The sequence below is a fragment of the Pygocentrus nattereri genome, chromosome 6, assembly GCF_015220715.1.
Source record: "Pygocentrus nattereri isolate fPygNat1 chromosome 6, fPygNat1.pri, whole genome shotgun sequence".
Classification (NCBI taxonomy): domain Eukaryota; kingdom Metazoa; phylum Chordata; class Actinopteri; order Characiformes; family Serrasalmidae; genus Pygocentrus; species Pygocentrus nattereri.
This window is the reverse complement of record NC_051216.1, coordinates 28,984,776-29,008,369: the sequence shown is the minus strand read 5'-3', so window position 1 is coordinate 29,008,369 and position 23,594 is coordinate 28,984,776. Positions and strand designations below refer to the sequence as shown.

The 23,594-nt window shown below is 39.5% G+C and overlaps 2 protein-coding genes across 2 annotated transcripts; one reads left to right on the top strand and one right to left on the bottom strand.

Moving 5' to 3' along the window:
- Window positions 1–1,972: 1,972 nt before the first annotated feature.
- Window positions 1,973–11,875, bottom strand: stam2 (signal transducing adaptor molecule (SH3 domain and ITAM motif) 2). Its single transcript, XM_017709536.2, has 14 exons — window positions 11,698–11,875; window positions 9,915–9,999; window positions 9,529–9,604; window positions 8,914–9,009; window positions 8,646–8,792; window positions 7,491–7,560; window positions 7,084–7,276; window positions 6,561–6,655; window positions 6,388–6,470; window positions 6,178–6,265; window positions 6,006–6,060; window positions 5,756–5,912; window positions 4,423–4,574; window positions 1,973–4,289 (listed from the first exon to the last, which is right to left on the bottom strand). The coding sequence occupies exons 1-14, from the start codon at window positions 11,735–11,737 to the stop codon at window positions 4,097–4,099; spliced, it is 1,530 nt and encodes a 509-aa protein (XP_017565025.1). The 5' UTR covers window positions 11,738–11,875; the 3' UTR covers window positions 1,973–4,096.
- A 631-nt stretch (window positions 11,876–12,506) lies between these two features.
- Window positions 12,507–23,222, top strand: hacd2 (3-hydroxyacyl-CoA dehydratase 2). Its single transcript, XM_017709535.2, has 7 exons — window positions 12,507–12,717; window positions 16,660–16,777; window positions 17,279–17,297; window positions 19,340–19,428; window positions 20,296–20,417; window positions 20,956–21,134; window positions 21,306–23,222. The coding sequence occupies exons 1-7, from the start codon at window positions 12,593–12,595 to the stop codon at window positions 21,386–21,388; spliced, it is 735 nt and encodes a 244-aa protein (XP_017565024.1). The 5' UTR covers window positions 12,507–12,592; the 3' UTR covers window positions 21,389–23,222.
- Window positions 23,223–23,594: the final 372 nt, after the last annotated feature.

Below are 23,594 nucleotides of genomic sequence, written 5' to 3'. Positions count from 1 at the left end.
TAGGGTGAGGAGCTCGGAGTAGAGCCGCTACTCCTCCGTATTGAAAGGGGCCAGTTGAGGTGGTTCGGGCATCTCATCCGGATGCCCCCTGGACATCTCCCGGTGGGGGTGTACCAGGCAAGACCCCGGGGTCGTCCTAGGACCCGCTGGAGAGATTATATCTCCGAGTTGGCCTAGGAGTGGCCTGGGGTCCCTGCGAATGAGCTGGAGGAACTTGTGGGGGACAGGGTTGTCTGAGGTTCTTTGCTCTGCCAACTGCTACCGCAACCTTATCTGGACTAAGCGGTTAACGACAATGATGATGGTGACTATTTAGTCTGACACTGATGTCTATTAAAATTAAGAACAAAACACTGAAGGCAAACAATTTCCATTAGGTACAACCGAGTGGCTCAGTGTAAAGTTTCAGTGTAAGATTTATTTGCAGCTTAGTTATAAGTTTAAATTGAATAAAAACTTTCTTTAAACACAGGTTCACAGATGAGTTTTCCTTTACTATATTGCATCTGTAGGTCTATGTTCATAAACATAAACTAATAAAATAAACTGATAAAATGAATTTACTATAAAATGAAAAATTGTATAAATTCTGCATGTGTGTACATATTTCTATATTGTGGTCTATTTACGCAAAGTTAGGTTAGTTCCATCATTTATGTTGGAATAGACACTTTTTTTTTTTTACACTGCTGCACTCACGTTGAACCACATGCTTGCACTGGGTCGGTATGTCCAACAGATCAAAACAAGCTCAAAACAAAGTGTGCGCTGTGCTGATTGGTGTTCTTGCTTTGTGCTACTGCTGTTTTGACATTACATTTTAATGCACACATAAACCAAAAGGAACGACAGATTTCATAGTGTAGAGCAGTTCATAATATAGTGGAGTAAAAAGTAAGATATTTGACTGTGAAATGTAGTGGAATTAAAGTAAAAAGTCACCCCAAAACAGAAATACTAAAAAAGTACAGATAATGAAAATACTACTTAAGTACAGTAACAAATTACATTTACTTAGTTACTGTCCACCACTGTCTTTAGTAAAGAACCCTTGAAGAACTGTCTTTTTAAGGAATACAGTGAAAACTGCAAGGGGACATGAAGTATCTATCACCAGGTACTATGAAAAAATTAAAAGCAAAACCGTCCAGGTGCACAAAACAAAAATTTACAGGAAAAGGCAAAAGCTTTCTTTATTTTTAGTGTATGTTAATGTAAAGATATTTTATTCCAAGCAATTTTAGAGCATTTCTATTGGTCCATTCTTCACAAAATCTTATGAACTCAAATGATACTTTTTAACAGTGAGAAAATACAACAAAATGTTGAAGGAAAGATGCATTTCTATATATTTAAAGACAAATCTATAAAAATTTTACTTAAGCACCGAGAATAAGTGTAACTTACTACCAACTCCTTTTCCTGGAAGAAACCAAAGGACCCAACCACAGTGACCAGTGACAAGAGTAGAGCCTTGAGACAAATTTACATTGCACTACAAAGAAAGTGATTCCACCATTTAGCTTTCCTGAAATCTATGCTAAAATGTCATAAAAAGTTAACCTTTTCTTTCCAAAGCATTTGAAGTTAATTGCTGCACCACTGAAGTCCTAAAGAAAACTACTCTCACCCACTGTGCTATTCATAGGCCTATTATGTATAATAAATGCTCTGGGAAGGTTGGTATAGAATGCAAAATGTCAAGACACCCTGGTGTAGTTTCTCCTGGGCATATCCACCAGAAAGGCAGAGGAAAATTCAGGGGAGTTGAAAGAGCTGTCAGTCTTTTTTAATTGCACCGCACTGCATCTATGGATCCCAACAGCTTGATCTCAAAGGGGCTTAGCTCTTCCATACTTATCAGCTGCTTCTTCTTTTACTAGACCTTATGTGGATGGACCCAAGAGGTTGATCATTAAGATGCTCACAACCAACTTGAGAACGTGTTGACATCAGAAACTATGCGGATCTGTTTTTTTTTGTGTTAGTTGTCTGTTTTGTTGTATTGCCGAGACAATGTGAACAAGATACTCATCACTTCATTTAAGAGGCAGTCGATTAAACGTCAAGCCACGCTTTACCAGGTTAACTGAAGAGTTAAAGCCCAATGTCACTTCTGATAGCAGACAAGCGGCATGTGAAACACAAGGCAAATTTATTTTTGAAAGATATTAGAATTCACTGTGTTACAAAAGTAATCTTATAAACATGAACACAGGAAACAGGGCAACCTTGATGTTATAAAACATTGAGTCTGCTAGTCCCTCTATATCTCATAAAACATACAGGTTTACAGATATACAGCAGCATCTGAAATAAATTCTATTAATTGCATTCATTTATGTTCTTATTTTACTTCCATCATCTGACAGAACAAGGCATCTGGTGGTAAATGTTTATCAAGTTAAGGTGCAATACAGAAATGCTAGATATTTTACATCTAATATACAATACCTTTGTTGAGGCAGGTTAAGAAAAAGTTACGATACGTCTCCTGTCTATGCCACACTACATGTCTTTCTTGCTCGTCAAATTGCTTTTCTGTTTGATGAGGTTCAAACAATATAGTTCAATTTTGGAAACTACTCAAAATATGAGGTTCTTTCAGGATATATTACACATACACAAAACACAATAGAAACTAAAGGATTCTATAACTCTTGATTAATGATTACTGTTTGGTCAAAGGATGCAAGCGCTGTGCTCCCAAATCTATTTTAGAAGAAACACATCTATCACATGGAAATAAACAGATCTGGACACATACAAAGCCAAAAAAGGCATCATTCATCTGTTAAAGCATCATGATTTGTTTGTATCTTTACAGAATTTAAATTAAAAGTCCAACAACAGCAAACAGCCACAAAGCAAACACAAGCAGTACTTGTGTGTTAAAAAGGCCATTTCTACTTTGAAACCATAAAGATTAACCATAAAGGGATTGCATTTGTGCCCACTTTCATTTCAAAGCTGATCTTACGGCAGTCACATGCAGTACATGAGCCTCCAGATCAGTGATTCCCAACCCGGGTCTCGGACATCTACCTTCCTGTGGAGCCTAATTCCAAATGTAATCTGACACACCTGCTCCAGCAAATTAACTTCCTCAGAAGCCCTGGATTGGTTGGATTCGATGCACTGGAGTTAGGAAAGAGGGAGGTAGCTTGTTAGATGCATGTTGGAATTAAACTCTGCAGGAAAGTATATCCCCAGGAGGAGAGTTGGTGACCACTGCTCTAGATTCTGTAGTCTACTGCAGTGACTGCTTACCAAGCTCTGTCACTTCTTCCTCCTTTCTCTAGCCCAACTCTGGACCAAATGACAGCAGCCTGATTCCAGGACAATGGGCTTGTCACTCACATTCTAGCTCGACCCTACATGTAAACCTACATATTAACCAAAATGCAAAATGGCATATTCAATTTCAGCATTCTGGAGAACTATGAAATGAAAATCTTCATTATTGGTTGTGTCTTTGTGATGCCTTAATTACCTTCTGGAAGGCAGCAAGATACGAAGGCTAAAACAATCAAACTGTCAGTCTGCCAAGAGATTTGTCTGCCAATACAGCACAAGAAAGGACAAACACAAAATAGAAAAAACAGAAAGAAAAACATACCAAAAAAACATGATTGGACCAAAACATGGCCTGACTTAAAGAACTCTCCAACTTTTTACTATCTGTAGTAAAACGTATTTACTCATTTTTAACTTGGTGCCAGAAAATGTCATGACCTTCAGTTGCAAACAGAATGTGTTGGTGGAGAGTGGCCAGAGTAACATTAAAAAAAACAAACAAACAAACAAACAAACAAACAAAAAAAACACAGACACAAAATATATGTAAAATTAAATATGGAAAAATGCTGATGTTGGTGAGTTTGTGAGCAACAGCTTCTTTCCTGTGCCAGGGTGCTTGCGTTCCTCAGATGAATAACATCATTCCTGTAGTGAGTTACTACTGAGCCAAATGTCTACCAGCTACCTCAGTATAACCTTGCAATAAATCAAGAAATAGAAACACATTCAGCCTAATCTCACTGTTTTGATTCGGTATTGGCAGGGATATGCACAGCTGCAGATTGCTTGCACAGCTTCACAGGAGGGGTTGCTGGTAGTAGGCTGCCTGTTGCTGCTGAGTTGAAGGGGGAGCAGGTGCCGTCATTGGATAGGAGGTTGGTGGCATACCAGGATTAGCATTGTGATAGGCAGACATGTCCATAGCCACACCCATCTGTGGCGGATAAGAGCCAGGAGCTTGGTTCATATATGGTGCGGCCATCCCACTGCTGCAAAAGGAGCACAACACAACTCTTGTTGGCAAACCACACATGTAACTACCATAAGGACCTCCTCAAACGTAAACAGTAAAATGATCAACCTATAATATAAACAGACATGTGGTAGCATGACTTAAAATACCTGATGTAAGGTGACTGTGCTGGCTGATTGGAGGCTGTAGTGCTGACCGTGGGAGGCAGAGAGCAGAGGGGTGCAGCTTGATCTGAACCTAGACTGTAGCCCTGAGGAACACCACCAGGCATGTAGGTCCCTGAAGGCTGACCTGGATAACCCTAGAAAAAGTTTGGAAAAGAGAGAGGAGACATAAAAGATGCATACTCAAATTTGCCAATCAATGCATAAGAACTGTCAAAGAAATCCAGCACAGACATTATGTAACATATCAAGAAGCTCAAAATGAACTTGAATAATTTTAGTGGACCATGCATAACCCTTAGTCTTAACCAAACATTTCTGTGTAAACCACTAAAGTTTGCCAAAAAGATGTTTGTTTTAGAAGATTGATTTAAATTTAACATCAGATCATGCAATGCAATGTGCAACAATGGGAAACGTCACATTGTCATGATTAAAATAGCTGCTCTGAGTCTTTGTAAGTGTCAACAGAGAACACTCTTACAAGTGTTCCTTGCTTTGCTGTTTTTCTAGTTACAGTTACATCTGACAGGTAGATTTGCTTTATCTAACATATACTGTGACTATTTACTTACCATAAACAGAGCTAATTACATCAATTAAAAAAAAATATGGCACTGCACACAACAGTAAGCATTCAAAAAGAAAATCTAATTGAGCGGACCTGTTTGTAGTTTAGCTGTAACTAACCTGGTTATTATTTCAATTTAGACTGACAGTTAAATCTCAACTGATGGGTTCATTCATGACACGTAAGATACAGCATGTAAAATTAAGAAATAAATGGATTTATCAATGGAAACTATTGACAACATCAAATTAGCATTTATTCTGCCAACACTTTACTAGCAATTACGTCACTCTCATTCAGCAGGAATGAAGTTATTACAATACATCTCCCATATAATTCTACTGTTCTACAACAAAAACTACTACTACTGCTACTATTGCTGCCGCTGCTGTTACTACTACTACTACTACTACTACTACTACTACTACTACTACTACTACTACTACTAATAATAATAAATTATTTGTATTATGATCTTTAGCAGTGAAATTGCTAATGCACACTAAGATGCATTTAAATGTTACGTAGTTATGTAATTTCATAATGGAAAAAATATATTATAAACACTTTCGCATATTTTAGTTTATAGCATAAGCAAAATATTAAATGAACATATATATGTAGCTAAAACTAGTAAACTAAATGGTTAGTGGCCCTCAGGTAAGGTTTGAGTTTCAGACCCCTGCTCTAGGTATGCAGGAGAGTAAACTGCAGGGTGCATGTTGTGTGTACGTGTATATGTGTAACCTGCATAGACACTGCAGGAGGAGCTGCTGGATAAGTGCCCTGGTGCGTCTGCATCTTTGTGTACGGCGAGTACTGTGGAGTCTCATTCATCAACTGGTTATAAAGCTCCAAAGCCTCCAGCACCTTCACATTCAGCTCAGACAACTCTGAGTGCTTCCTGCCAGACACAAGAAGCCAAATGATTAATTGACTTCACTGCTCCTACAGAAGAGCAATGTGTGACTTAATATTGCTTTTCATTTCAACAAACCTGTCAATCTCCTGTAATTTGTCATCAATTAGTGGGTTCATCTGTGCACATGCACCTATAAGGGAAACAATTTCCTAATGTCAATCAAATGATAAAACACCCAAAAGACCAGATGGGATTTCATTTAAAGAAGGCTACAGGGTTGTTTCAGGCAACATAAATGTGTGTGTACCTTCCAAGTTTATTAGCTCAGTGCTGTCAGGTTCAGCATCAGCAGGATCTGTGTTCTGGAGTAAACACAAAGTTCTGTCCATCTTCTCCTGTAAAGGACACACAAGGCACATGGGGTTTCATGTTGTACTTTCTTGTGCAACCACAGGTTTACAAAGCAATGTGAAGATCCTTCAGCAAAAATTGGGTACAGGATCATCTTCAAACCTACCTCATCTATATGCACTGGCTCAGGCTCTGCTTTGACTTCTACTGTTGGCTCCTCAGGAACTGCTGTCTTCTCTATATATGTAACTAAACAAAATAAAATTAAGTTCAATATACTTGAACAAGCAAAGGTACAGTATTTGACTGTATGACAGTTCATTTCAAAAGGTACTATACCTGGTTCTGGTTCTGAATTTAGGTTGGTTGTGACAAAGTTAGATGGAAAAAGCCCAACCCCTCTATGATTCTCTCCCTTCCACCAATTTGGATCACTATTAATTGAAAGTATTATGAGCCAATAAAATCATTTTTAGAAGTATGAAAAGCACACATAAATTACAGCTTGAGCTATGCAGCATAATATTTAGTCAAAAAATACACTTTTATAATAATACTTTCAATTTCTCAGGAACTGACAGAATGAATCTTTGTTTTATTTGTACAATCATATGCAAAAAAAGTTTAAACACTCCTGGTCGAATTAAACATTTTTTCATTTTCAACCTTAAATATGGCATTTTCTGCTAATTTCAGTGCATAATTTCAGGTTTATTAGTTTTCAATTATTTCTAGTTTGCAAAATTGCATTTTTTTTTTTATTTCCTTGGCATATGTGCCAAAACTTTTTCACAGGCCACAATTTATATTTAACAACGTTTCTATATTTTATGTTTTAAAAAATTGGTGGGAATTAAGTTACCTGTCATCCAGGACTAGAACAACCTCTCCAGCCTTAAAGGTGAGTTCATTGTCCTCAGCTGCCTCAAAGTCATAGAGGGCACGGACTTTACGTGTCTCTTTAACAGCATTGGTGTTGAAAGGTGGGTCAGGTGTCACAAACAGTGGCCGAGTCTCAGCTTGCTGCTTCTGTTCCTGCAAGGACAGCTCAATAGCTGCACCAAGGTCACACACAGGGACATTAATCCATCTTTTTCTCCTCTGCTAAATGAATAATACTAAGGTCTGTATGTCTTTGCATTTACGATTAATAAATACTACATGTCTGACAGATCAAAAGTGTCTGACAGTACATCAAACAAACAAACTAATAATAAGCAAACACCATCACTTCAAATCAATTTTTAGTATCTAGCTTGAAAGCTTCACCTTTGGCAAGGTCGTCATCATCAGGTGCTCGGTTGGTGGCAGGGTTGCTGCTGGATTTGCTGCTGGTGCTCTGCAGTCAACACAGATCAATGCAGCCTATGGTCAAACCTCAAACTGGGTGCAGTCTCATCAATCACCACCACCTCATTTAACATACCTGCCCAAAGCTCTGTGATTTTCACTGCAATGCACAACACTGAACCAAAATCCAAACAGTCAGGCTGTTCATTAAGGCTACATGTAGCTGTGCTGCCATCTATATGTGCAAACCAGCACATTCAAGTAAGGGAGCACATTCGCAAAAAAAAAAAAAAAAAAAAAATCGCTTACATCAAGGGAACGAACTCATGACCTAGCAACCCATTTCAAGATATAGGCCAAGACTACTATTTGATTTCACAAGTTTTTATTACCAACAGGGTCAGAGTCCTAAGATTCAGGGAAGCACTCGTTAAATAACCAGAAAATAAATAACCTATGAAGTAGGCACTGAGCAATGGTCAAACTCAAGTAAACCCACCATATACTGTACTCATGTCAAAACAAATATAGAAAATGGGACGTCTCACGAGACAGTATGGGCTCAACTTCAAGTATGTGAAAGGAAATACCAGTGTAAATTCTCAGCTCCCCCCTCTCATGTACATTTCTTTTCTAATGCTCAACTACCCTTCTCTTTCCAGAAAGAAATGCTGTGTAACAAACAGGATAATAAGCCTAAGCCTATATTATATATCAAAGTAGCAAAGACAATTAACTACACTGACCCACATCACACATGTGGCAGCTAGAGAACTGATACTGGCAAACCTCACACAAAATTTCTGGGTGGCCTTCCAACATGGCCTAACGTGGTGAGATGAATAATAGATAATTTATGCAGAACCATCCGAAACTGCAGCAAGCCAAGTAAGACATTTATGTAGGCCAATTCACAGTGGACGCCCAGAGATTGTTTTTGAATAGATGCTTTAAACAGATCGAAAACATTAAGAGTGTGTTCAATTGGGATATCAGGCCCTCTGTAACTATAACTCCAAACCAGAAGTTCCCAATTGCAATTTCAACAATGTTAAGATGTCAAAAAGAATGACTGATTTTATTATTAGGCTGAATACAGTCTGTAACAGAGACAGAAAACCTTTGAATGGGTACCTGAGAGCCAGAGGAGGGGAAGGTCACCCCCTCATCCTTCAGAGATTTGATGGTGGCACCAATAAGGCTCAACTGTGGATCTTTCTGGAACTCATCAGCCCACTCCACCATGAGGCCTTTCAGTTTCTCACTCACTTTGGGATGGGCCTGTGAGACAGCAGGGGGGGCAGACAGTGCTATTGGCAGAAATGTCTCAACAACCTATTTAGTCAATGTAACCAAGTTCACAGTTATAATAATATTTGTACAGGTGGCAGCAGTATCTTACTTTATTTAACAAGCCTCGCACTTCACTGGCAAAGTCTCTGGAACAGATTTCGAGATGGAAGATTTTTCCACAGTTTGCAACACAAGCACCTAACAACTAACAAAAAAGGTTTAAAATTAGCAAATGAGCAAGAAACATTCGCAATTTGAAAAATACAATTCATATATTATGTGCTAAAACACATATGTAAAAATAAGATTTTACAAAAAATCTGAAAAAAATAGAAATCTACAATTATAACTGGCACTTCTTGTGCCCTACGCAAATCATAGCAATGATGAACAATTCAGCTAATTTTATGTCAAGAAGGCCTAAAAATAGAATGAAAGAATGACATCAGGCAGGATGAGACAGCACGATTGCTCAGACAGAACAGCCAGACGCTGGTCACTGCCACTTTTATATGCTGCTACACTCTGGAGCATATAATATAAAACTCTCTATAAAGCTTCAGCAGATCCATTGCCGAGATTTATGAGAGTCAAAGAAGCCACCAGAGCACAGAGACACTGAGGGTATCAACAGACTGTGAGAGTGTAGCCCAGATTTAAAACCAGCCCAAAAGATAAAGATTCAATAATTCACTCAAATCAGAAACAAAACCATTACACTCACTGTTAATGCCTGCATGGCAACATGAGGGACCTTGTGGTTAGCTCGCTTCATAATTGACCTGAGACAATCCTTCGCACTGTGAAAGAGACGTGAAGGCATTTAGAGAAGAGACTTAGAGGGTCCTGACCAGCACTGCTGTCTAAACAGAAATCCACTCTCGTGTGACTAATGTGAGCTCTGTCAGACAAGAAAGACATTACTGTGCTGCTAGAACTCTTCATAAATCTAGTTATTTTGACAATGGACACAATGACATGAGTGGCATTACGGGGAGTGAACAGAGCTTCTTACATCCCATAATTCAGTCCCAATAGAATATAATCTAAGCCTTAAACATTTAAACAGTATGACGACCAAATGAGTGTGTGTATCTTGTTTTAGCTCACCCATTCTGTGTCGTCCCAACCCGGTCACAGATATCCATAATGAGGCCCCAGTCATCCGCTGTGTTGTGTTCACTGGTTACTTTTTCTGATAAAAAAAAATAAATAAATAAATAAAAAAAATAAAAAAACACCACCACCACCACACACACAAACACAAATTAGGCATAAACATAAAGTGAATCCCAGGAATATGTTAATATTTAAGGTTTTTAAGTTTTTAAAGAGGACATGTTTCAATTTCTTAGAGCATGTCAAGAACAGAAAAGCACTGACCAAAAACATTAAAACCAAAAATGATAAATTGGTATCAGGACATCAACTTTTGGATGGTCAGGTCTACTTCACTTAAAAATAGTTCACTTTGAAGAAAAATATAGCAGACCAATTCTGGCTTAAGGGATGTTTTCAGATTGGCTGAATGTTTTGTTATCAGCATCGGAAAAGAAAAAGTGGAATTGTACCGACTCTACTTAAAAGAACAGGTGTAGTTCTCAACTGTTCACCAAGTAATAAAAAAAACAATAAAAGAGTCAAGCTTGAGTACAGTGTCACGTTCAGTTTTATATATTAAACAACTAACCACAACAGTCAAAAACAGCAACAACTTCAGAATCAAGTTCTGAGTTTTACTGACAGTTCCATGATCATAAAGAACACATTATCATTAAAGTATGTTTTCAAACATTTATCAGTCGAATATACAAAGGCAGCCCATGTCCACATGTAAATAAGAATTCTGCACATAAATATCCTAATTTGCAAATCCATTTGCATCTGCTCTGCTATCATTTCAACATGAGCAAACTCCTTCCTTACACCTGCAACAACCTCACCCAATAGGACAAAATATGTCTCTATTCTCAACAAGGAAGAGCTTTAACCAGCTCTTTCTGAACAGCCGCTCAGGCCTCGACGGGCTGGAGACCAAACTTTTAGTTTAACTGACCAAGAACAACAACAACAACCACCACCAGTACTTATAAAACTGAAAGTAAACGTTAGCTTGACATGTCATCCCATTTCTGTCAACCCGATAAAAAACACATTACACTCCTATTCAATACAGGACAAATGTTTTAACTATGCAGTTCAACGTTTTTGAAAACTGCGTGTATTTCAGATTAAATTTAATTTGTTTCATTTGATTCCAACGCAAACTGTGACAAACAGCAAACGGTACCCCATCAGAATCAGTACCAGGTCACCGAGCGCAGACGCTCACTTCGATACCCAATCAGATCCATCGTCGGTAAAACTTGTATCGCCTGTATCCACAGCGCTAAAATAAACCGCTTTGGTGTTTTTTGCGAGTCGGTTTCTCAATTTCAATAAAAACGTTATAACACGACAAACGCGGAAATAGCTAACTTAGCCTATCAAAGCTAGCTACCTCGCTCAAGAACGAATTTTCCCGTTCCACCTTAAACAGCGCAGCGGTTCCATCCTGCCACCTCAGGCGCCAGAATGTAACTGCTGCACATTTAAGGTGGAACTGAAAAATTCAAACAAGAGGCTGGCGACTAGAAAGCCAACGTCAGCTTCGCTACTAAAAATGACATCAAATTCAACTTCAACGGTGAAGTTATAACATAACAGCGTCTCTGGTGAAATGGCGTGGTGTACAGGACTCCTATTAGCGGGACAGTGAGGACTGTGGACGCTGTTAATCTTCTCGGTGTAACTTGTAAAGTTCGACGTTAGCTGATAGTTAGCCGACCTGGCTAGGCCAGTTAGCTTTCTGTGTCACTACTACATCACTTAATTACAACACAGTCCGACTCACCGACGTCCTGGTCGAATGGATTTTGGGCAAATAACGGCATTTTGGTTCCGTCTCTCGTTTGATAGCAAATGTATCGTGAGTTTTAAGCGCGATGAACCCGTTTCTGAGTTAGCGTCCGTCTCTGATCCATCGAAGTCCGTTCACACTCAACTCTGCTCTGCTCTTCCGTCAACTTCACCAGCTGCCCCCACAACGCCTGAAAGAAACCATACTATCCTTTGGTCATCTTGAAGTCCATTAAAAAAACACAGATAAAAAAAACATTGTTATCCAAATTAACTTGCTCGGAGTCCGAACACATTTTGCTTTATAATTCACTGTTGTTTAAAACCGGCAGAACTGATAGGCCTCCTATACTAACCTACGGTTTGTTTTGGTCGAACAGCGCCGCCTGGTGCAGCGCAGCGGCATCTGCTGCTATATAAGTTATACACACACCCATCTTTATTCATTTATTTATACTCGTGTTTGCTTATTTACTACTGTGTTTGCTTTCGTTTCATTTTCATTTATTCTTAAGCAAAGTCTGACGTTTCTTTTCACACAAGCTGTGAGATTACATTTGCTTTTTTTCCCCTGTTAGCAGGGTCGCGGCTAGTTTCTTGAAAAAGACGGTTCTTCAGGCGTTCTTGAGTAAAGACAGTGGATCCATTCACTGTCCATTTTATCTGCTCCACTTATCCTATAGGTTCGTTGTTACGCGTACATCATCTTTTGTCGTTGTTTCTCAGCTCTCAAAGCACGAATCCAACCAGAGACTGTACATCTCGGCCTGTCCACTAGATGGCGCGCCCTCCAAATCGATGCCTGCTCTTCAGGCCCTCGTTGACTGGGAGGGTGAGGGTGGTAGCAGTAGCTGTAGCTGTAGCAGCAGCTGCTATTTGATAGCCTGGTCATGTCTGCACCTGCCATGGGGACCACCAAAACAGCTCCTAATGACGGTAGCCACAAGAAGAAGAAAGGCCCGGGCACACTGGCCACCGCCTATCTGGTCATCTACAACGTGGTTATGACAGCGGGGTATGAGCGCACACACACACACGTTCAGTTTCACACACTTCCTGATCAATAATCCACAGTGCAGGAGCACTAGCTAACGCTACAGTAGACAGGGTGGATGGAGTGTTTGAGTCTGCCTCGCTTTACAGTCAGTGGCTTCGTAGGTCGTTAGTGTCTGTACCGAGTAGAAATGTGCACGTCTCTATACGGCTCAGCACAAACCCGCCGTGTTACAGTGTTGAACTGAGACTGGATGTGGGGCTGCTGCTTTACCCTAACACTACCATAGCGGATCTCTTAGCGAGCCGATACAATTCAGTGAGCAAAAACTGAATAAAACAAGCGCGATTATTCCGATTGTTCAACTAAGTGTGGTTAATACAGCCCGTGTTGTTTATAGATGGAGTTGCTGGGGGTCTAAACTCAGTAAACTCCGAGTGGAAGTGCTTTAGCGATGCTGTTAGATCAGCAGAGGTGGTTTCAGATGAATCTGGACGCTGCAAGTGCAGTCAGACAGGATTTGTCTCGCTTGCGCAACGTTACAGACATGAGCAGATCGGGTGCAAAGTACTGAGGCAGTTTGATCACCTCATCGCTGTGTGGTCATAGGGGTTACAGGGATGGGCGATACTGGAAACAACAACGGCACGATTTTTAAAGGTATCACGGTACAAGGTAGTACTTAAGTTAGCAGTAGTAATGAGTACAGGCACTCTGTGCTAAAATAATCTCTTGGTCTTGGTTTTGCTGAAGACTCGTTTTATTGACTCTTCAGAAAATATCTAATCTGAACCAGAGTTAACTCCTCAGCTAAGAGCTTGCCAGTGTCGGGCAGGTATGGCAACGTGTGGGCATCAGCTCATGAAGATCACTGTAAGATGCAAAAGTGATGCTGTTTATGTTTTACTGACATAGGCGTCAATATCTGGCAAATTTATACAGCGATGCCTTTTGGATATCAGTGTCTGGATTAACAGACTGACTGTTGTGGTGCGTGAAGGCATTTACAGTAAACGGAATGTTTCAGAAAGTGTTATTCGTTCACTCATTCGTTCATTCGTTTATTTAAATGTATGTTTCATAATGTTCTTTCAAAACTCCCTGAAGCACCTGGCAGTTGTCATGCTCTGCAGTTAACGGTCATGGTGATACTGTGAGGAAAGTGCACAACATAGAATTGAAAAAGGCTATAATATAAATTGGGACATCAGTATTTTATGTGCGTTATATCATGCACATAATGCACAATATCTGTCAAATAAACTGACAAATGAAAAACAGTCATTATTTATGTGAACTGGTGAATTAGGAGTGGGGCCTGTGATGATAATTATCATTAGTGGGATGAATTACAATATGCTTGTTTGAGCGTTTAGTTCTGACAGACAGCACACTTCATTGCACAGAGGGCACAGTTAGGCCTGTTCAGTTGGATTCCTGTGACATGTTAAATAAAAGTCATTATACTCAAAGTTTTTGATATTATTTAAAATGTGTGGCACTGCTGTTTACTTTTTGTGTCTCCAAACTTATCTGGTATGTTTTTCTAACATAAAAACTATTCAAACTCTTGAAGTATTGTGAAATGTTTTTGCCATTTAATTTATACGATCCACAGTGTCTCCTGTGTCTGCTGCTGATTTCATGGAGTACGCTTTTCTTTGTTGTTGTGCTTTGATGATAAAAGTCTGTTCATTGTCTTATTGTGATAAGTGTGTCACAATTGGTGATGGAGCAGCCTGCAGTGCTGGGCCTATAGCACCCTCCCCCACCTTCAGCCTCTACTGACAACTCCAAATCTGTGACAGTAAGACAGGGTCCTAAGAGGATAATATCAGCCATGTTTGTCTGGGCTCTTTGTGCTCCAGGCTGCCACGAAACTGTGAGACAGACTCCTACAGAGAAACAGCGATGAGGAGGTGATTGGTTAAAACACACCTACTGAACAGAGCTTTAACTGTGTGGTTCTGACCGCAGCTGAGTCTGTGCTGTGGTAGTGATACAGTCATGTGATGAACCACAACTAACATCGTGTCATTTCAGATACTGCTTCACATGAATAATCTTTCCTTTAGGGAGTCAGTGATTAAAAATCTCCATAGCTGAACATGTTCTTGTGGTCCAGCTGTCCAAACAGGTTGTTTCTTTAGTTTTAACAAATCTTTAGCAAAGGCTAGAAGGCAGGATTTGCAGGTATCCAGTGAGTTGATTATTAGACTGTGTAATATGATGCCTTTTCTGGTATTATGTAAAGGTTATAGTTATGGGTTATTCCGTGTCAAGCTTGAAAGAGTTCTTGCAGGAAAAATGCATTGTTTTAACGATTGGACAAACTTTTGTCTTTGAATGCCTCTTTCACTGTAAATTTGTATCTGTGGCTCAGATTTGGACCAGCCTTTTTCAGGAAGCTTCTCAGAGTATAGGAGTGCTGATCTAAGATCAGAATCCTCTCTTATGTACTGTCATTATACTGACAGAAACAGATCCTAGATCAGTACTTCTACCTGGAGAAAGTTTCTAAAAGACACAAATCTCACAGTTGTCCTCATTTTAAAATGTTACATTTGTATATTTATTATGAAATGTGTGAAATGGATGTTCCTCAAAATGGACATCATTAGCAATTGTGGTCTCATTGAATAATGTCCTTGGGTGTCTTGAAAAGTGCTTTTAAATAGAATTCTATTGGTGTTATTATTATTACTATATGTACAAAAGTGTCCAGATACACCTTCTAATTACTGATTTTGGCTACTTTAAGGAAGTTGTTGACACAGACATTTTCCACCACATCTCCACAGAAAAGCATTACACATCAGGCCAATCATCAGGGATTCATTTAGTGGGATTCATTTAGTGCCCCCACCCCCAGCCAATCATCATGCCCCAATAAACCCTCTATATTGTGCATGCTTCAAATAATGGCAAGAAATAAAGTGCTGTGCTGCTTGCCACATACATGGGATAAAGGCAACATAGATTATTATCGGTGGGTTTGCGTACATCACTTCATATATGCTGCTTTTTAGGGGAAGATAAAGTAGCATACACTATGTGGACTTTTAGGGCGGCACGGTGGCGTGGTGGGTAGTGCTGTTGCCTCACAGCGAGGAGGGCCTGGGTTCGACCGGGGTCTTCTCTGTGTGGAGTTTGCATGTTGTCTGTGTGGGTTTCCTCCCACAGTCCAAAGACATGCAGTCAGGCCAATTGGACATGTTCATTTGCCCCTGTGTGTGAGTGACTGTCTGTCCTGCAATAGACTGGCGACCTGTCCAGGGTGTGTCCTGCCTTCCGCCCGAAGACTGCTGGGATAGGATCCAGCACCCCCCCGCGACCCTGACAGAGAAGCGGCTTAGAAAATGGATGGATGGATATGTAGACTTTTAGCAACTTGCTGTAAATGTGGCTTTCCTGTTGATTTGCACTAAATGTGTCTCCTTTGCTCAAAACAATGTGTATATTCGTTCATCATTCTTTTTTCTCCCTCATAATTTTTTTCCTGGTGCTGGGACTACCACACATGAGCCTAAGGTCACGATGCCAAATGTGTCGACTAGAAGGTTATAAAGCCCCCCCCCAGCATTTGGCTGTGGAGCAGTGGAATTGTCCTCTCTGGATTGATGGAGCACCATACTTGGAAATGAGTTGGAGTGATTCGTTTGTAAAATTATCATCCAGCATTACTTACGGATCTCCCTGATGTTCTTGTGGCTGAATATAGTCGAATCCTCACAGCAATGTTCTGACATCTAGTGTAAAGCCTTCCCAGAAGAGTAGAGGCTATTACTGCAGCAAAGTGGGACAAACTCCCTATTAATACCTTTGATTTCAGAAAGACGCTTTATGCTTCCTTCGCACTCAAAGTACAATGAAACAATGATATCCAGTCCCATGTGGTCCTGTTAGTATTTATTAATTGCAGATTTGACAATGAGCATGGCCTAAAAGTTCTCTCTGTTTCAGGTGGTTGGTCATCGCTGTGGGTCTTGTCCGCGCCTACCTTGCCAGAGGCAGCTACCACGGTCTTTACTACTCAATAGAGAAGCCACTGAAGTTCTTCCAGACTGGTGCTCTCCTTGAGGTAAGTGCTGAGCTGTGAGAAAAGTCTTTTCTTCCAGACAGACTGTTTCTGGAAGGCACCATGCACAGTTTGGGGTCAGGCATGCTCCCCTGACAGTGTGATGAAGAATGCTTTGGCTTAGGACTGTGTACTTACAAAGTAGTGAGCTATTTTTAGATCAGATCTCCACTACTGTGCTTTCTTCCAACTCAGATTTCTTTATGGCAGCTGTCCAGTGTGTAAATGAGGCGTTATAGTGACACTGTCCAGATTCATTCCATCAGTGCCAGTTACGGTGCAGTCATCTCATTGAGAGCTTTGCACTCAGCATACATCTTTATTAAGATTTGCTATGTTGGTGGGCTTCTCAGAGGTGCCTCAGGTATTTGTATATACTGTTCACTTGTTTGCGTAATTCTTGGAATAACTGTAAATTATACAAACGTGGTTGTTAGTATGTTTAGGTTTCTTTCTTGGTTGTTGTTATTGAGAGATATAACTCTTTCTCTGTTTTCTTCACAGATATTGCATTGTGCTGTTGGTAAGTGCCGTCTCCTTATTATAGTGAACGTTACTACATATCTATACACTTTAGGTGTTGCCATGGTTATTCTAACGTATGCATATGCAAACTCATCTTAGAGAGCCTTTGAGGAGGACGTGTAACGTAATAAATAGAATGCATAGATAATAAAACAAAACACACAAATAAAAGTAAAAAAGTTTTTTGTTACAACATCACCATGATACAGTTCACTTAGAAATGCACATATTTGATGGCCATCCCTCATCCAGACTCTTTATATAAATATATTTCTATCTTTATATCAATATTCACAGTCATATCTGTAGGGAAACATTAAACAGTGCAGTAGTGGTGCTGTGCAGACACAGTGTGAGAGGTCCAGTCAGCCTGGCGGTGTTGTTGTGGTAAAGAGGCTGGCTCACTGCATGTGTGGAGCACAGGGAGAGCAGTCCACATCTCATTATCTGAGACTTAAAGCTAGATGTGACCTTTCAGAGTACAAACAGCCATCCCTCCTGCAGCTGTCTGCGGCTTGTCCTTACTTCTGCTCAGATCCCACAGACTCACTTTACTCGTAAAAGATCAGTATGTTGTAGGGTTTCACATATCAGCAATAAATAAGAATAGTTGTAATTAATTATAGTTATTGTAATTCATTTAATATTGAATTATACCTGATAATTACCACAACCATTTAACTCAATTGAATAGATTTTAATGTAGTCCTTTAATGCTGTTTTTAGCTTGTGCATGCATTGATGCATATTTAGAAAATAAACACTTTAACACAAGAAGGTTATGTTAATTTACTGATTGGTGAAATCAGGTATGTTAAAGTGAGGAGTAAAAACACAATGTGCAGGGCACTGGATACCAAAAACTCTGGCATATTAAATAGCCCCACACACAGGAGACCAGGTTCAATTGCCCATCCAGCCAAAATGCCACTGCTGTACCAGGAAGAGTCCTTGGGCAAGACATTTAAACCTTACATTTAGCTATTGTTGTGACTGGCTATTGTAAGATATTTCTCCGCTGAACTATTTATATAAAACAATGTAAAAGTTTTAGAGTTCGAACAGTCTTACACACATTGCACTTCATATGTAGGATGTGGGAGAATTTGTGGACAGTACTGATTTAAAGGAGCTTAAAAATTTGATATATTGGGAGATATAATTTTATGTTTATGGATTTTTTTATTCCTATATATAATTTGACTGAAATCGTTAAGAGTTCTCTGTGGTCATCTTTCTTAAACTCAAACTGCAGAAACTCACAAACTCACAAAACTTATACAAATATAATACATTATAAACGTTGTAGGACTGGGGGAGAACTGGGGAAACACAATTTCTTGTGTTTTTAGTTTCTGTTAAGTACCTGTTATTTCTTAACGTTCATTAGTTCTCCTCATAAAATAGTTTTGCATGTGTCACGACGTTTTTCATTTGGAAAATTGTAGATATGGATACATTTTACATGCTTTTTTTTTTAATGAACCATGATGGCATTTTTGCTCAGATTTACCAGGTCAGTCTGTGCTGATGTCATATAGTTGATATTGCCCTGTATTCGCGGGTGCCACAGTCGAAAAAAGTTTTGCTATTGGCAATATTTTCGTTTATGCTAATAAAACCTGTCATCGTTAGCAGCTGACGAACCCACATACTGTCATTTTATGTTTAATATTAAATGTTCCACAACCTTCCTACATGCTGCCTTTTTGTTTTATGTTTTTCCCCCAATATGTAAAATTTGACAGTACATTTGAATGTGCAGAAGTGAGTTCTGTGTAGAGGATGTGTTCATGTATTTCCACTTAGAAGATTAAAAAAATTGTGACCACAAACTTTTACACACGACTGTATATCAGTCAGACACTAATAGATTATAATGTGTGGTCGTTTTACATTGCAAAAGAAATTCCATATCAGAGAATCCTTGGGTTTTAAAACCTTTGATTACAGCTTAACAGTACAGATTGCAATACCAATTAAGTGAAGCGTGTTTGTCACCATGTGTAAGTTGAAATGCTTGTCTCCACACTTTTGAAGGAATTGTGCCCTCTTCTGTGGTCCTGACTGGATTTCAGGTGATGTCACGGGTGTTCCTCACTTGGGCTGTGACGCACAGTGTCAGAGAAGTAAGTGTGTTTGTGCAGTGATACATACGCTGCTTTATCTTTACTTCAGAGATTATTTATAAAACTGAATGAGTATTTCATGAATCTTAGTGCTGTCTAGAGTATGCAGCCCACATTGTAGACCTACAGGTATAAAAATAAAGACATCTTTGGAGCTTGGCATTTTCCACAGCCTACAAATTGTGCTTCTGTGAACCTTTGAAAGGTCACTGAGCATACCCTCTCGCAGTGAAGGGTGTCTGCTCTTTATTTACAAAACACTGCCCTCCAGTGGTGACAGATCTCAAAGCTACTTTTAAATGTTTTAAAAATGTTTTGTTTTAAATGAGTTGTTTATTGTCCCATCCAGTCTCTTTTTGGGCTTAGTTAACTCTTACTCTGCTACTCTCATTACTCTTATGGTTGTTAAATGATGTGTTGTTAACTAAGGTCCAGGTTTTGTTTGCTTACCACAGAGAAAGACATCTGTGCTGAAACTTAAAGGACTGTAAGTTTTTTGTTTTTTTTTTCCCCTCAAGAAAACCAGCTTGAATCTGAAATGACCAGTAACATTTGTATTTGTCCGCCTCAACGTTACGATGGCCATTTCTTATATCTCTTTTTACTAAAATAACATTTAGTGTGAGTAAAGTCATGCCTGCGAATCGAGCAATTTGCAGGTCATCCATGCTGCTTGGACTGCTTATGGTGTGCGTATGTTTCAGTTCTCTCTCTCTGCCTGATGTGTGGTTTTGCCTAAATGCAATGAAACCAGTAGAAAAGATGTAGCTGCATGGGTCTGGATTAACTTTGTCTGCAAACACCGGTATTTAAATGAACCTTCTCTCACTTTGTCTGACGCCATTGCGCTGTGTCCCTTTGTTACAGGTCCAGAGTGAAGACAGTGTGCTCCTCTTTGTGGTGGCTTGGACCATCACAGAGATCATCCGTTATTCCTTCTACACCTTCAGCTTGCTTAACCATCTGCCTTACCTCATTAAATGGGCAAGGTAAAGGCATATTACACTCTGTTGTGCTTGTTTTGCCAGTTTTCCAAGGCCCAGATTAAGCCTAAGCCTAGACAAAAAGTATTTCTAGTGGGGAATCAACAGTAACACTGCATTTTAACCATTAACAAGCACAAGTTCATATCCTACACTTCTCTTGTATTTTATTTCCTTCCCTGCAATCCATTAATCCATTTATGATGCTTGTGTGGGTTTATGTATAAAAAGGCACAGTTCCAACCGCTCTTTGTTCCCCAGAATTAAACAGGCTGTTTTTGCCACTGTGCCATTAAGACTGATGGATTAATGAGCTTTGTTTGATTGGTTAACCTTGTTTGGGTAACACATTTCTGATCGTCTCAGCATGAATTGGCAAGCTAAACTACTGTTGGCTAAATAGATCAATATGTGTAAATGTGTTTGTTTGATATCATAAAAATGATTCATTCAAAAAGGGCTAAAGACAGTGTGGTGGGTTAGGAATTAAGGTGAACATTGGCGTCCAGCATTGAGGTGGTTGTGTTTCAATGTCTCTCTGCAGATACACATTCTTTATTGTGCTGTACCCCATGGGAGTAACTGGAGAACTTCTGACTATCTATGCTGCGCTGCCTTATGTTCAGAAGACAGGCCTCTACTCAGTCACTCTGCCCAACAAATATAACTTCTCCTTCGACTACTATACCTTCCTCATCCTCACCATGGTCTCATACATCCCTTGTAAGTGTGTCGTTATTTTTATCTGGTATATAAATATCCCATCTGAAGGCCAGCACATCAGCTGTTTCATTCCTAAATGATTTTCTGCTAATTCAGTGTGCCAGAAAATTTCATATAGAATTGCACTGTTCTAGTTAATATGATTAATGAGCATTTTTCCACCTGCTCCAGTGTTCCCCCAGCTCTACTTCCACATGCTACGGCAGAGAAAGAAGGTCCTGGGCCACGTGGAGGAGTACACCAAAGTGGAGTAAACAAGCATCCAGCGCTCCACGCAAAGCAGACTGATCCTGTGGAGAAAGGGAAAAGGTTGACCTTTCCAATCCACACCTGGCTGATTTAAAACAAGTAAAAAAAAGTCTGCTTGACGATAAACAGAGCCCAACTTTTTTTTTTTTTCAAGAACAAGATGATGATTTTTAACAATGTGTGTTTGAGAATGGGCTCCTGCAGTGTGTGATTTTAAGGATATTGATAACAATATGATATCAATGGTTTGAGCCCCCTTGAGAGGCAAATGCAGTCCTTCATGCTAACACGATGCTTACTGGTCAAAATTGTTTTTAATGAATCTAATACGGTTGCACTGACTTTAGTGAGGGGAACAGGTAGTTTTGACTTTCAGCTGAAATAACGTAGAATTGGAAAAGATCACTTTTCCTTTATAAGAGCTACTCGAACATACCTCTCCCTTGTACTGTCCCCTGTGTATTTGGAAGAATCGGTAGCAGTTTTGTTGATGCACAGGCAAGGGAATAAGCTGACAATTAAGTCTTGAAACTGTGTTTTTGTGCTTTCTACATGAGCCTTTGTCCTTTGTCCAACATACGACCAAATTTCTTTTTCTAGATATTTTGATGGAAAATTAATTTTTGAAGTACAAAACAATTTTAGTTATTGTTGCTCTTCACTGATTTGCTCAGGACTTGTATTCTCTGTACTGACTCCTTGTCCATGACTTCTGGTTGCAGGTTTCTTATTCTCTCAGTGTTAATTGTTCAATAAGGGTCCTGATAATGACTTTAACAAGAATTGTGTTGTTGGTTGTTGTTTTGTTTACTATTGGATGTGGGTCGTTGGTTTGTAGCTGTTTGTTTGGAACATGGTCCCTTCAGCAAGTAGCACTCAAGCTGAACTGACTGTACAGGAACCCCATAGACGTGACTTGCGTGTATGTATTCCCTGATTCACTTCACTCAAGCTTTTATTATTTGATGAAACCTTGACATCTCACCTCGAAGTCCTGTCTGTGGCTGGTTTCCTATAGTTGTTTCCAAGGTGTTTGATTGAAAGAGGGCAGCATTTGGGCTGGAAGAGCACGCGCCGGCAGGAAGCTGGTGCAGGCCCTAGCTCCAGGGCCAATTGGATTAGACTGCCTCCAGTCATGCATTTCCAATGAGTAAAATCTAATAATGTGGTGAGCAGGCCAGGAGTCAGGAGTTGCTGAGCACTTCATTGTCCGTCTGCCCTCGCTGTCAGCAGCAACAAAACTAAGCAAGCCCAAGCCTCCAAGATGGCCTTGCTCATTAGTTCTAATGCACAACTTGCAGACTTGCCTTTTCCCCACTATTTGGGTCTGAACTCTTCCAAAGGGTAAAGACTACAAGCACAGTCAGTAGCTCTCTCTGGAACAGCTGAAGGAATTAATCACAAACAAGCTTTTACCTTAAAAATCTGGTTGTCCAAATGTTGGTTCTTTTCTCACTTTTATTGTAGCAAAATCTCAATATTTTTGTTTGAATATTTCTGATCCAAGCTACATTTTTGCCATTTACCTGCTTGCTGACAAGCCATGTTATCTGTAAATCCCCTGAAAGAAATGCTGACCTCAGTTAATAACTACAAAGGAAACAGTTGACATGGGCAGACCTTTTGGAATGTGCATCTGGAATTAAACTGCATGAAAGATGAAGTTACACCATAACTGTGGTGGTAACGCCTAGGGTAACTCATTAGAAGCATGAACCTTAATGCTATCAGACAACATTTGGGCTTTTGATACAAAGGATTTGCATGGGACCAGCAGACTTTGTATGATTAGTAAAACAGTTCTATATTTACAATAAACTCAAAACCTGGAAAACCAAACCGGTAATGGTCTTTTTTACTTACCCTCTCACGTACAGTACAGTAAAAAATTATTCAGTAAAAAGCTCCTTTATTTAATTTCCAGTCAAAATGGCCATTATGTAGCAGTTATTCATTTCAGGATATATATATATATATATATATATATATATATATATATATATATATATATATATATATATATATATCAGCATTTGGTGTGTTCAGCTTCGGCTTTTATTGCAGCTTCCATTATTTTCAGGACAGTTTCAGTTTTCAAAGAAATCTGCAGCAACATTTTTCCACATCCCCAGTTCAGTCTTAGAAGTTGGCTGCATTTTCTGCTTCTCACAATTAAAATAATCCCAAACACATTCAGTGATGTTGAGGTCT

What these genes read in the sequence shown, in the direction of transcription:
- stam2 (XM_017709536.2), bottom strand. Translation starts at nt 11,737, where the DNA reads ATGCCGTTATTTGCCCAAAATCCATTCGACCAGGACGTCG. An exon ending in AGCCAGTGCATATAGATGAG is followed by an intron (nt 6,266 to 6,387) that starts GTAGGTTTGAAG and finishes TGTCCTTTACAG; the next exon opens with GAGAAGATGGACAGAACTTT. An exon ending in CTCCTGCAGTGTCTATGCAG is followed by an intron (nt 4,575 to 5,755) that starts GTTACACATATA and finishes AACTTTTTCTAG; the next exon opens with GGTTATCCAGGTCAGCCTTC.
- hacd2 (XM_017709535.2), top strand. Translation starts at nt 12,593, where the DNA reads ATGTCTGCACCTGCCATGGGGACCACCAAAACAGCTCCTAATGACGGT. An exon ending in AACGTGGTTATGACAGCGGG is followed by an intron (nt 12,718 to 16,659) that starts GTATGAGCGCAC and finishes TCTCTGTTTCAG; the next exon opens with GTGGTTGGTCATCGCTGTGG. An exon ending in TGACGCACAGTGTCAGAGAA is followed by an intron (nt 19,429 to 20,295) that starts GTAAGTGTGTTT and finishes CCTTTGTTACAG; the next exon opens with GTCCAGAGTGAAGACAGTGT.